At 65.3% G+C, this 11,461-nt stretch overlaps 1 protein-coding gene across 3 annotated transcripts; it reads right to left on the reverse strand.

Annotated features, from left to right (window-relative positions):
• Positions 1 to 737: 737 nt before the first annotated feature.
• On the reverse strand, positions 738 to 7,503 carry MAPK11 (mitogen-activated protein kinase 11). Of its 3 annotated transcripts, none has more exons than XM_081083355.1 (12): positions 7,302 to 7,503; positions 4,652 to 4,814; positions 4,511 to 4,569; positions 4,319 to 4,430; positions 4,000 to 4,029; positions 3,882 to 3,929; positions 3,675 to 3,789; positions 3,292 to 3,363; positions 2,983 to 3,062; positions 2,571 to 2,649; positions 2,306 to 2,479; positions 738 to 1,938 (listed from the first exon to the last, which is right to left on the reverse strand). In XM_081083355.1, exons 1-12 carry the CDS (start codon positions 7,415 to 7,417, stop codon positions 1,859 to 1,861), a joined length of 1,128 nt encoding a protein of 375 aa, XP_080939481.1. In that variant the 5' UTR covers positions 7,418 to 7,503; the 3' UTR covers positions 738 to 1,858. The 3 variants fall into 3 exon arrangements, with proteins under 3 accessions (XP_080939481.1, XP_080939482.1, XP_080939483.1); XM_081083356.1 differs by having other exon boundaries at positions 4,652 to 4,781; positions 7,302 to 7,442; XM_081083357.1 differs by lacking the exon at positions 4,000 to 4,029 and having other exon boundaries at positions 4,652 to 4,781; positions 7,302 to 7,442.
• Between the last annotated feature and the right edge of the window lie 3,958 nt (positions 7,504 to 11,461).

Here is an 11,461-nt window from a genome sequence, read left to right on the forward strand (position 1 = left end):
GCGAGGGAGGGGGTAACAGGATCCCCGGCCCCCACCCGTCCTCCCTGCCCCGCCACCATGAATCAGCAGCTCAGCGGCCGGGCCAGCCAGAGCAGCTTTACACCTGGGGTGCCTGCCTGCCGGGGATGCTGAGCCCTCGGGGCCTGGAGAGAGTCCGTGGGGGCAGCCTGGGGCCCCTGAGCCGCAGCCACCTGCACCCCGTGCCCTTCATGCCCTGGGCGCCCGAGGCTCCCCTGTCTCCTCCAGGAAGCCCTGAGCCGCCCTGACTCCCTGCGGTGGAGCCCAGGGGCCCAGGGGGCTTCTCATTAGGACCAGACCCCCAGGTGAGGCACGCCCCGGTTCTGCTGCCATCCCTCCCCACCTCCCCCCACCCCACCCACAGGTCTTAGCACCACTTGGTCTCCAGGGATTTCCTGGGACCTGAAGCCCAGAGCCACACTGCCCAGGCCCCTGGAGGTTCAACTCCCAGGTGGTCCCCAGCCCCAAGGCCCAGAGCAAGGGCACAGAATGTCCGTCCTGGGGACACCCTCCCTGACCCCCCATGGGGGAGCAGGCCCACCCCACCTGAGCTACAGTAGCTCCCTGTGGCCAGAGAATGAAGCGACCCTCTCTCCCCTTAACAGGAAGGAAAGCTATGTCCCCCACTCCAGCTGGCCCCAGGCAAGATCTCCAACTGGAACCGAACCTGGGACCCCTCAGTCCACAGGCTGACGCTCTATCCACTGAGCCACACCAGACAGGGTGAAGAAATGTTCTTTATTGAGACACCAAGTGCAGGCACTGGACACTTAGCCCTCCCTGGGTCCCACAAGGCAGGAGGCCACTGTCTGGCACCTGATACCACCCCTGGACAGAGAAGACTCACACCTCCACCACATCTGGAGCAGAGGTTACGAAGTCAGCTCCATTCTGGAAGGAGGGAGGGTCAGGGCCGACCCACAGGTCAGACCACCCCAGCTCTCGGCGGCAGGGCCAGGGTCCAAGTGGGCCTCGATGTGGGCCAGCCCCTTTAGCGTCCCCCCAGCCCCCTGACTGCCAGCTCCCCAGCTGGCACTGTGCCCTCAGGCTTCAGAAGCCCAAGGAGAATGCCATGGCTTTTGCCCACCTGAGCCCCTCGCATGGTGCACAGCAGGACCTCAGCACCCCCTCGATGACAGCAGACGCTGGGGAGTGGGGAGGGAGGTACAGCCACCCCAACGTGGGCCTCCTGCTAGTACAGACTGGCCCCGGGTGCCCATGGATTCATACACGCCTTCCCATGTAAATACAAGGAACACACATTAGGGCGCATGTGCCACACAACACAGGAAAACACGTGGCTCCAGGCCGTCTGATGTGACACTGGTGGCTGTCCCTGCCCTGCCACCCCCCGGGGAAGACCCTGCCCAGCTCTCAGGCCTTTGGGTCTTAGCGTTTCCCAGGCTAGCCCCCCACTTCCGGGCTGAGCAGCTCAGACCACTGAGTCCCTGCCCTTTGAGTCTCCAGGGGCCCTGGTCCCAATGCACCACCCCCAACAGACAGCCCACTGGGACTGAGATCTGGAGGCAGACACACTCCCCAGGGGACCCCTCAGGCATTCAGGCCTCCACAGTAAGGTCCCAAGGGAGACCCCGCTTGCTGGGATGCGGTGAGAGGACCAAGGAAGGCCAGGACGCTCTGTCCAGGCTCCTACGCCCACGGCTTGCACACGTGCACATGTTCATGCATTCATATGTGTGTGCAGACTCCCACGGGAGCAGCATGCAGACCAGGGGTCCCAGGCCAGGGTCATGAGGTGGGAGGCAATCCTGGTGGGAACCCGGCAGGCTGTGGAGCCGGGGTGGGCAGGCTCGGGCCCCTCCGTGAGTTCCAGAGCGGCTCACTGCTCAACGTCCAGGCTGCCTGGGGGCTGCGGTGGCCCTGGGGGCTTGAAGCTGAGGACTTCCTGGTAGGTGAGTTCTGGGGAGTGAGGGGGAAGGTGAGCCTGTGCTGCCACCAGCCCAGTGCCCCCCAGTACACACTTGTCTGGTGCCAGCCGCCAGCCCAGGCCCACCCCATCCGAGGGCAGCCTCGGCCCTTGTCCCTTCCAGAGCCTGCCCTGTGCTGCCCCCTGCTCTGCTGGATGTACCAACCCCATCTCTAACCACCCCCCTGGAGTGGGGGGGGGTGTTGTCCCCTCCCAGACCACCCCGAGGATGAGTTGAAGCCCTCCAGCAGCAAACAGGCAGTGCCCGGCCTCCAGGGAAGGCAGCCCTCCGGCCCCTGGGCGCCACCCCCCCTCCCCCCATCCCCCCCATCTCCCCCCTTCCCCCCCCCCCAGGCCCACCCTTCCACTCCTCCAAGGTTCGCTCCTTTGCCTCCACGCTCTCGTCATAGGGCTCGGCCTCGGGTTCATCCTCAGGGTCGTGGTACTGGCTGAAGTAGGCGTGGGCCAGGGCCTCGGCCGCACTGAGCCTCTGGTCGCTGTCCAGCACCAGCATCCTTCCCAGGAGGTCCACGGCTGCAGCGAGGGCAGGGGCGGAGGGGCTGGGGGTCAGCCCCGCATCCAGGGCCAGACTGGCGCCCAGCCCGGACCCAGGGCCCGTCCTCACCCAGGGGGTTGGCGCCACGGAAGATGCTCCTGAGGTCCTTCTGGGGCATGGGAGGCAGGGACTGGATGTAGGTCCGGGCCTGGGGGCACATGGGAAGGGCCTGAGCGGGCAGCACCCCCCCCCCACGACCTCCCTTGGCCCTAAGCCCCCACACTCACTAGGGCAGGGCGTGCGCAGACAGACCTGGGCCTGGCGCTGGGCCTCCTCCCGAGACCAGGGCACTGCGGTGGGCGCGGCTACTTTGCCCTCACTGTGCCTCACACCCGAATGTCTTCCCTGTCCACCTGCTTCCCCATGAAGGGGCCAGGCACCTGCCTTGGGCTCGATTCCACTGCGGCCCACGCTCCCCACACGGCCCTTCCCCCACAGCACCAGGGCCGGGTCAGCAGAGGAGCCGGGGCTGGTGACTCACGTGTTCCGAGGATATCTTTGCCAGCACCTCAGGGCTGGGCGTGCCCACCACCTCCATGATGCGCTTCAGCTGGTCAATGTCTGCCTGGCTCAGGAAATGCCCACGGGCCAGGCCCGAACCCTTCTCGGGCCCCCAGACCCCAGAACCTGCTCTCCTACAGCCCGGGACAGTGTGCCCAGGTGGCACAGTGTCGGGGGAGAAGAGGCAAGACTGGCCACAAAGGGCTGAGCCCATCCCCTCAAACCCCCCCCCCCCCAAAGGAAGGGACCCTGGCGCTCAGCCCTCCTCCCCCACCTGGGCCAAGGATACAGTCACTTCCCGGGAAGAGGGCCTTTCCTTGGAGCAGCTCGGCCATGATGCACCCCACAGACCAGATGTCCACTGCTGGGGGAGGCATCTCCATCAGTCTGTCCACCCACACCCTTCCTCTGAGAACCGGGGGACTGCCTGGACTGTGCCAGCCAGTGTCCCCACCACCCCTGGTCCCCTCCTCCTCCAGCCAGACCCTGGGGGGGAGGTTCAGCCCAAGACCCACCACACTCCGCCCCTCTGAAGGTCTGTTTCTGAATGCTGGCCCCAGGCCTTGGGTCCCCAAGATTGGAGCTCCCAATGTCCTTGGCTTTGCCCCCACCCCCCACCCCCCAGGCTCTGGCATGGGCTCTGCCTGGCCACCCCACAGGGGCTGACGTCACCTGTCTGGTTGTAGTGCATCCAGTTGAGCATGATCTCAGGGGCCCGGTACCAGCGCGTGGCCACGTAGCCCGTCATCTCCTCGTCCGCCTGGCGTGCCAGCCCGAAGTCCAGGATCTAGAGCAGGCACCCGGGTGGTCAGCGCCCCCAGAAACGCGGCCTCCATGCCCGGCCGCCCCCCTACGCTTGCGCCCATCCCCAGCGCGCACCCTGAGCTCGCAGTCCTCGTTCACCGCCAGGTTGCTGGGCTTCAGGTCCTGCATGCAGGGTTAGGGTTAGCGGGCTGAGCCAGGAGGGCGGCGCGCGCGGCCCTGCAGAGCCACCTACCCGGTGGATGATCCCGGCCGAGTGGATGTACTGCGAGGGGGAGAACGAGGTCAGATGCCCGCCGACTCTTCGGGCACGCCCCGCCCCGCCCCGCCCCGCCCCGCCCCGCGCAGCCCGCGGGCCCCGCCCACCTCCGGCCTCGCCCACCTCCAGCTCCGCCCGCCCGGGCCCCGCCCACCTTCAGCCCGCGGGCCCCGCCCCGCCCCGCCCACCTTCAGCCCGCGGGCCCCGCCCACCTCCGGCCTCGTCCCGCCCCGCCCCGCCCCGCCCACCTCCGGCCTCGCCCACCTTCAGCTCCGCCCGCCCGGGCCCCGCCCACCTTCAGCCCACGCAGCAGCTGGTACACGAGGAACTGCACGTGCTCGTCGCTCAGCGCCTGGCACTTGACGATGTTGTTGAGGTCGGCGCCCATCAGCGTGGTCACCAGGTACCTGCGCGTGGTCACCTGGTCTCAGCACCTGGCCCTGCCGCCCCCCCCCGCCCCCCGCCCCGCGCGCCCGGCGCCGCTTACACTTCGCTGAAGTCCTCGATGGACGTGGCCGGAGTGAAGACGTCCAGCAGCCCGATGACCTGGCAGGAGGGGTCAGAGTGGGGGTCCGGCCCGGCCCAGCCCAGCCCGCGCGGCCCGCACCCCCGCGGGCGCCCAGCTCACGTTCTCGTGCTTCAGGTGCCGGAGCAGCCGCAGCTCCCGGTAGGTCCTCCGCGCGTGGACCAGCGACTGGAAGGGGCGCGACAGCTTCTTCACCGCCACCTTCTGGCGGAGACGCGCGTCGTAGGCCGAGCTGCAGGGCGGCGGAGGGGGCGGTGGCCAGGACCTTGGGGCGCCCGCCCCAGGATGGTCTGGGCCGAGGGCGGCCGAGGGCGGTCGGCACACAGGCCCCACCGCCTCTCCTCCGCGGCCACCCCTGCTGGCCCTCCGCTGTGCTCCCACCGGGCGTTTGTCCCAGGGAAGCCCTGGGGGGCCGGCCGCCATCCAGGGTCCCCAGTGCCTCCGGCCCTGCGCCCTCCTCGAGGAGCGGCTCAGCCTTCCAGCCCAGAGGGTCCGCCTGGGAGCCCAGGGCCTCAGGACCGGCATCCTTTGCCCCCTCACCTCCAACCCAGGACGAGGCCTGGGAGGTCTGCACAGCCCGGATGGAAATGACCCACCAGGTGAGCAGCCCTGGCTGTTCACACAGCAAAGGATCCCCCACCCGCTCCGGCCGTGAGTCCAGGAGGGCCCACAGCCACCTCCAAGGCCTCTGGACATTCACACCATGGTGGGAACTGGGTCATTTGCAGCAGTGAGAAGCCAGGCAGAGGGAGTGTCCAGCCGAGCTGGTGTCTGCATCCCCCTTGCCCAGCCCCAACCCACAGAGGTCAAGACCCTCCCCCACCCCCACCCCCACCTCCACCTGCTCTTCACAGGGGACGCAACAGCCACTGGCATCATCCTTAGGCCCAAACCTCAGCTCCGGTCCAGTCACACACACACCTGCCCCCGCCTCTAGCGGATGCTCTTCCCTCCCTTCCTCCCACTCCACCTCCCCTCTCTGGGATCTGAGGCAGTGGAATCCAAGCTGCTCCTGCAAGACAAGAGGTCCCTGCTCCTGGGCCCAGGTAGTGGTGGCAGAAAGCCAGGTGGGAGCCTGGGGCATCTGTGCCCTCTCCCTAGCCCAGTGATGGCGAACCTTTTGAGCTCGGCGTGTCAGCATTTTGAAAAACCCTAACTTAACTCTGGTGCCGTGTCACATATAGAAATTTTTTGATCTTTGCAACCAGAGTAAAACAAAGACTTATATTTCTGATATTTATTTTATATATTTAAATGCCATTTAACAAAGAAAAATCAACCAAAAAAAATGAGTTTGCGTGTCACCTCCGACACGCGTGTCGTAGGTTCGCCATCACTGCCCTAGCCCATCACCTGCGGGGGGCGGTCCAAGTCATTCCTCGGCTGGGACGCAGAGGGTGACCCTGCCGGGTCGGGCAGATTGTTCTGCCTGATTGTGTCTGTGCCGCCAAGTGCCCGGGGGTTGGCCCTGAGTCGGCAGCTTCACCAGGCGAAGGGGGGACCCCCGGAGAGGGGCCCTCGGGGGCCGGGCCACGTGGGGCTACGAGAGACCTGGGCTGCCCTGGGGAGCTCCGTGCTCACTGGGAACCCCAGAAGGCAACCCTGGGCGGGTGCGATTCCAGCAAGGGTTCTCTCGGACCCTGGCCTCCCCCCACCACTAACACCTGCCCCTGGCCCTCTTCCTGCCCCGGGCATCTTAGAGATGACATAGAGGCCTGTGGCCGGCTGGAATGCCTAGCATGGCCGGCCTGAGGTTCCTGCCTGCAGCCATAGGGTGAGCTCAGGGCCCGCAGGGACCTCAAGCCCCTGCTCCAGGCTCCAACACTGCGTCTCAGGCCTGGCTCATTCCTAACTTCCAGCCTCAAGCAATGGCATTTGCGCCCACCCCCCGCCCCTAAGGGCCGCTTCACCCCACCCCCAGGACCGCTGCAGTGGACAGCAGCCACCTGGCTCTGGCCTCGGTAAGGAACCCACTGGGTGCTGGGGGGAGGGGGGCACCTATCACACCCACACCCAGTCAGCCTCATCGTCAGCATTGCAACTCACACCAGGACTTCCCGCAGCCGCCTCACCCTGGGGCCCTCCGAACTCCCCACCCCCAGGGGACAGGCCTCAGGAGTGTGACCCTCCTTCCCCTTCGATTCAGTCCTCTGTGGGGCCCCAGGGCCCAGCTGCAGGGCTGTGGTCTGAGCTCTCTTGTTTGGGGCAGAAAAGGGGTGGAGTGGGGTAGAGCCCCCTAAGAATTGTGGGGGTCATGGTAGGTTAGGGCTAAGCCCCACCCGAAGTCTGAGACCCCTTGCAAAATGGGAGGGGGGACAGGACCCCCCAGGGCCACCCTAAGGGAACAGGTGCCCTCTCTCCCCAGCTCGGCTTTCCTTGTTCAAACAAAAGTACCCACGCCAGGGCGGGGCCTCTGCCAGACCCTGGGGCTGCCTGACCCCGGCCCCGGGCAGCCCAGACGCGCTCGGACATTTGGGGGCCGGGAGACCCGCCCTCTCGCCGGCTGTGACACCGCAGGCTTCAGGCCCGGCGGGGGCAGTTGGGTGGCCTGGGCAGAAGGATGACCGGTCTCCCCGCCCCGAGCGGGGTCTGGGAGGAAAGTTCCCCTCACGCCCCCAAACCCCAGTCTTTCCACAGATCCTCGCAGTGCCCGGGGGCGGGGGTGGAGGGCGAGGTCCCACCCGGCGCCCAGAATCCGGGCGGGCAGGTAGAGGGCGCGCGCAGTCCCGCCCCAGCCCCGCCCCGCCCCTACCAGACGGAGCCGTAGGCGCCCGAGCCCACCGGGCGCAGCCCCTGCAGCCGCTGCGGCACCTCCCACACCGTCTTGTTCAGCTCCTGCCGGTAGAAGCCGGCGCGAGGGCCGGACATGGCCTCCCGCGGCCCCCGCGCCGGAGCGCCAGCCGAGCGCACGGAGCGCCGTGCGCGGGGCGGGGCCGGCGAGGGGGTTCCCGGTCCAAGGCGGCTTCCTGCCCCTTCCAGGCGCGGCGGAGCAGAACCCGGCCTTCCTGTCACCCCCGGGGAGGATGGGCTCTGCCGGGCGGAGAGGGAGCCGGTCCGACTTACAGCCCCTCCCGCCTCTACCCCCAGGGGTCCGCGCACCTCCCCAAATGGGCGCCCACGTCCCGTCCCCGCCGGGCGCCGCAGACCCAGGCCCAGGCCGCCGCCGCCTCTCTCAGGACTTGGCTCCCCGCACCCTCCCGCTGGCACCTCCCCTCGCCCCACCTCCCGTCCCGCACCCCTCCCCCAGCTGCTCTCAAAATCAAAGCTGCCTGGCCCTGGGCGAGCCATCATCACTTGGGAAAGACCTAATACATCCAGGCGCTGGGCTGCGTGGGGCTCCCCTGCGATGGGCAGATGGCGCCCTGGGTCCCGGGCCAGCCAGGCCCCTCCCTGCGAGGCCGCTCTGGCCGCGGTGGCCGCCTGCCTCCTGGCCGACCTTCCCCGCTCGCCAGTCGTTGTGGGCAGCCCAGCGCCTCTTGGGGGAACTGATCCCCCGGCCAGGCCCTGGGTTTGTCAGGACCAGGGACAGCGGCCGCGCCAGGGGGCCTTGGGGTGTTGTACCCATAAGAAGCTCTCCCTTCAGTGGATAGAGCCTCGGCCTGCGGACTGAAGGGTCCCGGGTTCGATTCTGGTCAAGGGCACGTGCCCAGGTTGGGGACTTGATCCCCAGTAGGGGGCGTGCAGGAGGCAGCCAGTCAATGATTCTCTCTCATCATTGATGTTTCTCTCTCTCCCTCGCCCTTCCTCTCTGAAATCAATAGGATTTTTTTTTTTAAAGGTTTCCCCAAATGAGTCTTCTTCGGTGCCTGGTACCTTCCTTCTTCCCGAAACAACCCCTCCTTGGCTGCCACCTCTTCCAGGAAGCCCACCCTGACTTGCCTAGGTAGCGAGGCGTTCCTAGGGGCTGCCCACGGTTCCTCGCGGCTTCGTTCCCACTTGCTGCTCCACCAGGTGTTCCCTGGGCCAGCAGGGCCAGCAGGCCGGCGCCCGCATCCACCCAGCGCCCACTTGTGAAGATAAAGGCCTCCTAACGCCCGCCCTGGGGCCGCGGGTGGTGGCTGGGCTGCCCCTCCCGGGAAAGCGGGAAATTAGGCTCTTGGGTTGCCCAACATTCTGGTTTTATTTTAAATATTTATTGATTTCAGAGAGGAAGGGAGAGGGAGGGAGGAGAGAAACATCCATGATGAGAGAGAATCACGGATGGGCTGCCTCCTGCACGCCCCCGACTGGGGACCGAGCCTGCAACCCGGGCCCGTGCCCTGACCGGGAATCGAACCCTGATGTCCTGGTTCAGAGGTCGAAGCTCACCCCCTGAGCCACGGCGGCCGGGCCCAAAGTTCTGTTTTTTTTTCAAAACAAGTTAAAACCTGAGTTTTTATGGAAATAACAGATTTTTAAATATTGACACCAAATGAAAATAAAGCATCTGAACGCGGTACCGGGCAAACGGACACATCGGCGGAGGGAATCCGCCCCGGGAAGCGCGCTGAGTCCGGAGCCCCGCCTGGCCGCCGCTGGGTCTCCCCGGCCGCCGGGCGCCGTCCCGCAGCGGAGGTTTTGTGCGGAGCTGATGAGGCTGCAGCTGAAGCTGGGAGGGGCGGGGGGGGGGGGCGCGGGGCCCGGGCGGTGGGAACCGCCGCGCCGCCGCCGGAGGCCGCCTTTGTCTGCGCCGCCGGGCGCGCCGGGCGCGTTCCCATGGCGACCAGCCCCGCCCCTGCGCAGGTGTCGGGCGACCCCGTGCTCTCCCCGGCGGTGGGGGCCAGGGCTGACCCGCGGGGAGCAGCCTTCCTGTCCGGCTCAGCGGGTCGCGGGCGTGGAGACCGTCCTCCTGGAGCAAACCTGCCCTGGACACCCCCCCGCCCCATCCCCGCCGTGACCCGGCCCCAGGCGGACAGGCCCCGCGCTGCCTCCGGGAGGACCTGGGTTGTCACGGGGCCGGGAGTGACCGCGGAGCTTGGGGAGGAGCCCCTGGAGGGGGACGCCGGACCGTCCTGGCTCTTAGGGCCGAGCTTGACTCAAGGAACAGGCAGGTGGTGGCCATGGCCGAGGGCTGGGCAGGCTGGGGTGGGGCCTGGTCAGATTAAAAACAAGTTTTTAGCCCCGACCCGTTTGGCTCAGTGGATAGAGCGTCGGCCTGCGGACTGAAGGGTCCCAGGTTCGATTCCGGTCAGGGGCATGTGCCTTGGTAGTGGGCGCATCCCCAGTGGGGGGTGTGCAGGAGGCAGCTGATCGATGTTTCTCTCTCGTCGATGTTTCTAACTTTCTATCCCTCTCCCTCTCTGTAAAAAATCAATAAAATACATTTAAAAAAAAACAACACATCAATGATGAGGGAGCACCATTGATCGGCTGCCTCCTGCACGCCCGCTACTGGGGATCCAGCCTGCAACCAGGGCATGTGCCCAGACCGGAATGGAACCCTGACCTCCTGGTTCAGAGGTTGACACTCGACCAGTGAGCCACACGGGCTGGGCCGATTTCAGTTTTGTCCTCAGGGAGCTCTGCTGGACATGGTGGGTGTCATCAGGCCACCAGGTCAAGGCTGCCCTGTCCAGGTGGGATGCCCGAGTGCTGAGAGGTGTGGGGCGGGCGCAGCAGCCAGAAGCGGTAGGATCACAGTATGAGGGTGGGGCGGAGGGAAGAGCCTCCTGCCCAGGCCCGAGCCCTGGCCTCCCTCCGCCTCAGTGTGAATCACTGCCACCCCTGAACGTGGAGCCCAGCCCTTCTCTCTACGTCCACTGCCCGTCTACTGGCCAGGTCACCCCTTTCCAGCCCCGGCCAGTCCGGGCGCACTTCTCCCTGAGGTCACAGTGAACTTCCTGAAATGCTCGTCAGTCTGTGGGGTGGGGTTCATGCTTTTCCTTTTTATAAAAAATATACATTTTTAATGATTTTACAGAGGAAGGGAGAGGGACAGAGAATTAGAAACATCTGTGACAGTGGTTCTCAACCTTCTGGCCCTTTAAATACAGTTCCTCATGTTGTGACCCAACCATAAAATTATTTTCGTTGCTACTTCATCACTGTAATGTTGCTACTGTTATGAATCGTAATGTAAATATCTGATATGCAGGATGGTCTTAGGCGACCCCCTACTAGGATTGAGCCTGCAACCAAGGTACATGCCCTTGATCAGAGCCGAACCTGGGACCCTTCAGCCCGCAGGCCGATGCTCTATCCACTGAGCCAAACTGGTTAGGGTGGGGCTCATGCTCTTAATAAGCAAGTGGGGTGTAGCCTGCCGCATGGAAGGGAAGCTGGAGGTTGCCGGTGGACCCTCCCTGAAAACATCGTGACCCCTGAAGGCAGGCCTGCCCACCCCGTGCATCCAACACTGTTTCTACCCTTCACCACCCCCGGAAAGGACAGGCCTGGGATCCCTCTCTTCTCTCCAAGAGGGTAGTCCTACCCCATCTCCACGCTTCAGAGTAGAAGGGGGTGGGTCTCTCACTGACTTCCCCATCTTCTTTTTTTGTTGCTATTCCTCACCCGAGAATATTTCTCCACTGATTTTGAGAGAGAGAGTGGAAGGGAGAGGGAGAGGCAGAGAAGCATCGATGTGAGAGACACATTGATTGCTTGCCTCCTGCACGCACCTCAACATGGGCTAGGAACAGAGCCTGCAACCGAGGTACATGCTCTTGGCCAGAATCGAACCCTCGACCCTTCAGTCCAAGGACTGACGCTCTATCCACCGAGCCACACCAGCTGGGACGCTTTTCAGCATCTTGTCCAGGTTTCCTGACCAGCGGGTCTCTGGGAAGGGGACTCGGTGTGGGCCATGGCACTGTCACTTCAGGGGTCCCTGGGTGGGGATGTCAGCTGTGAGCCTAGAACCCCTTTCCGTGGGAGACACCCACCCTTGTTCCAAGTGGCTTATGATCAAGGCCTCACCCACCGATCCTCGTCCCC

Source organism: Myotis nattereri (assembly GCF_964212035.1).
Source record: "Myotis nattereri genome assembly, chromosome: 2".
Classification (NCBI taxonomy): domain Eukaryota; kingdom Metazoa; phylum Chordata; class Mammalia; order Chiroptera; family Vespertilionidae; genus Myotis; species Myotis nattereri.

Bases quoted from the DNA above. Each gene is read 5' to 3' on its own strand.
- MAPK11 (XM_081083355.1), bottom strand. From the start codon at position 7,417: ATGTCCGGCCCTCGCGCCGGCTTCTACCGGCAGGAGCTGAACAAGACG. The intron at 4,431-4,510 runs GTAAGCGGCGCC...GACCACGCGCAG, and splicing joins ATCGAGGACTTCAGCGAAGT to GTACCTGGTGACCACGCTGA. The intron at 3,364-3,674 runs GTGACGTCAGCC...CTCCCCCAGCAG, and splicing joins GATGCACTACAACCAGACAG to TGGACATCTGGTCTGTGGGG.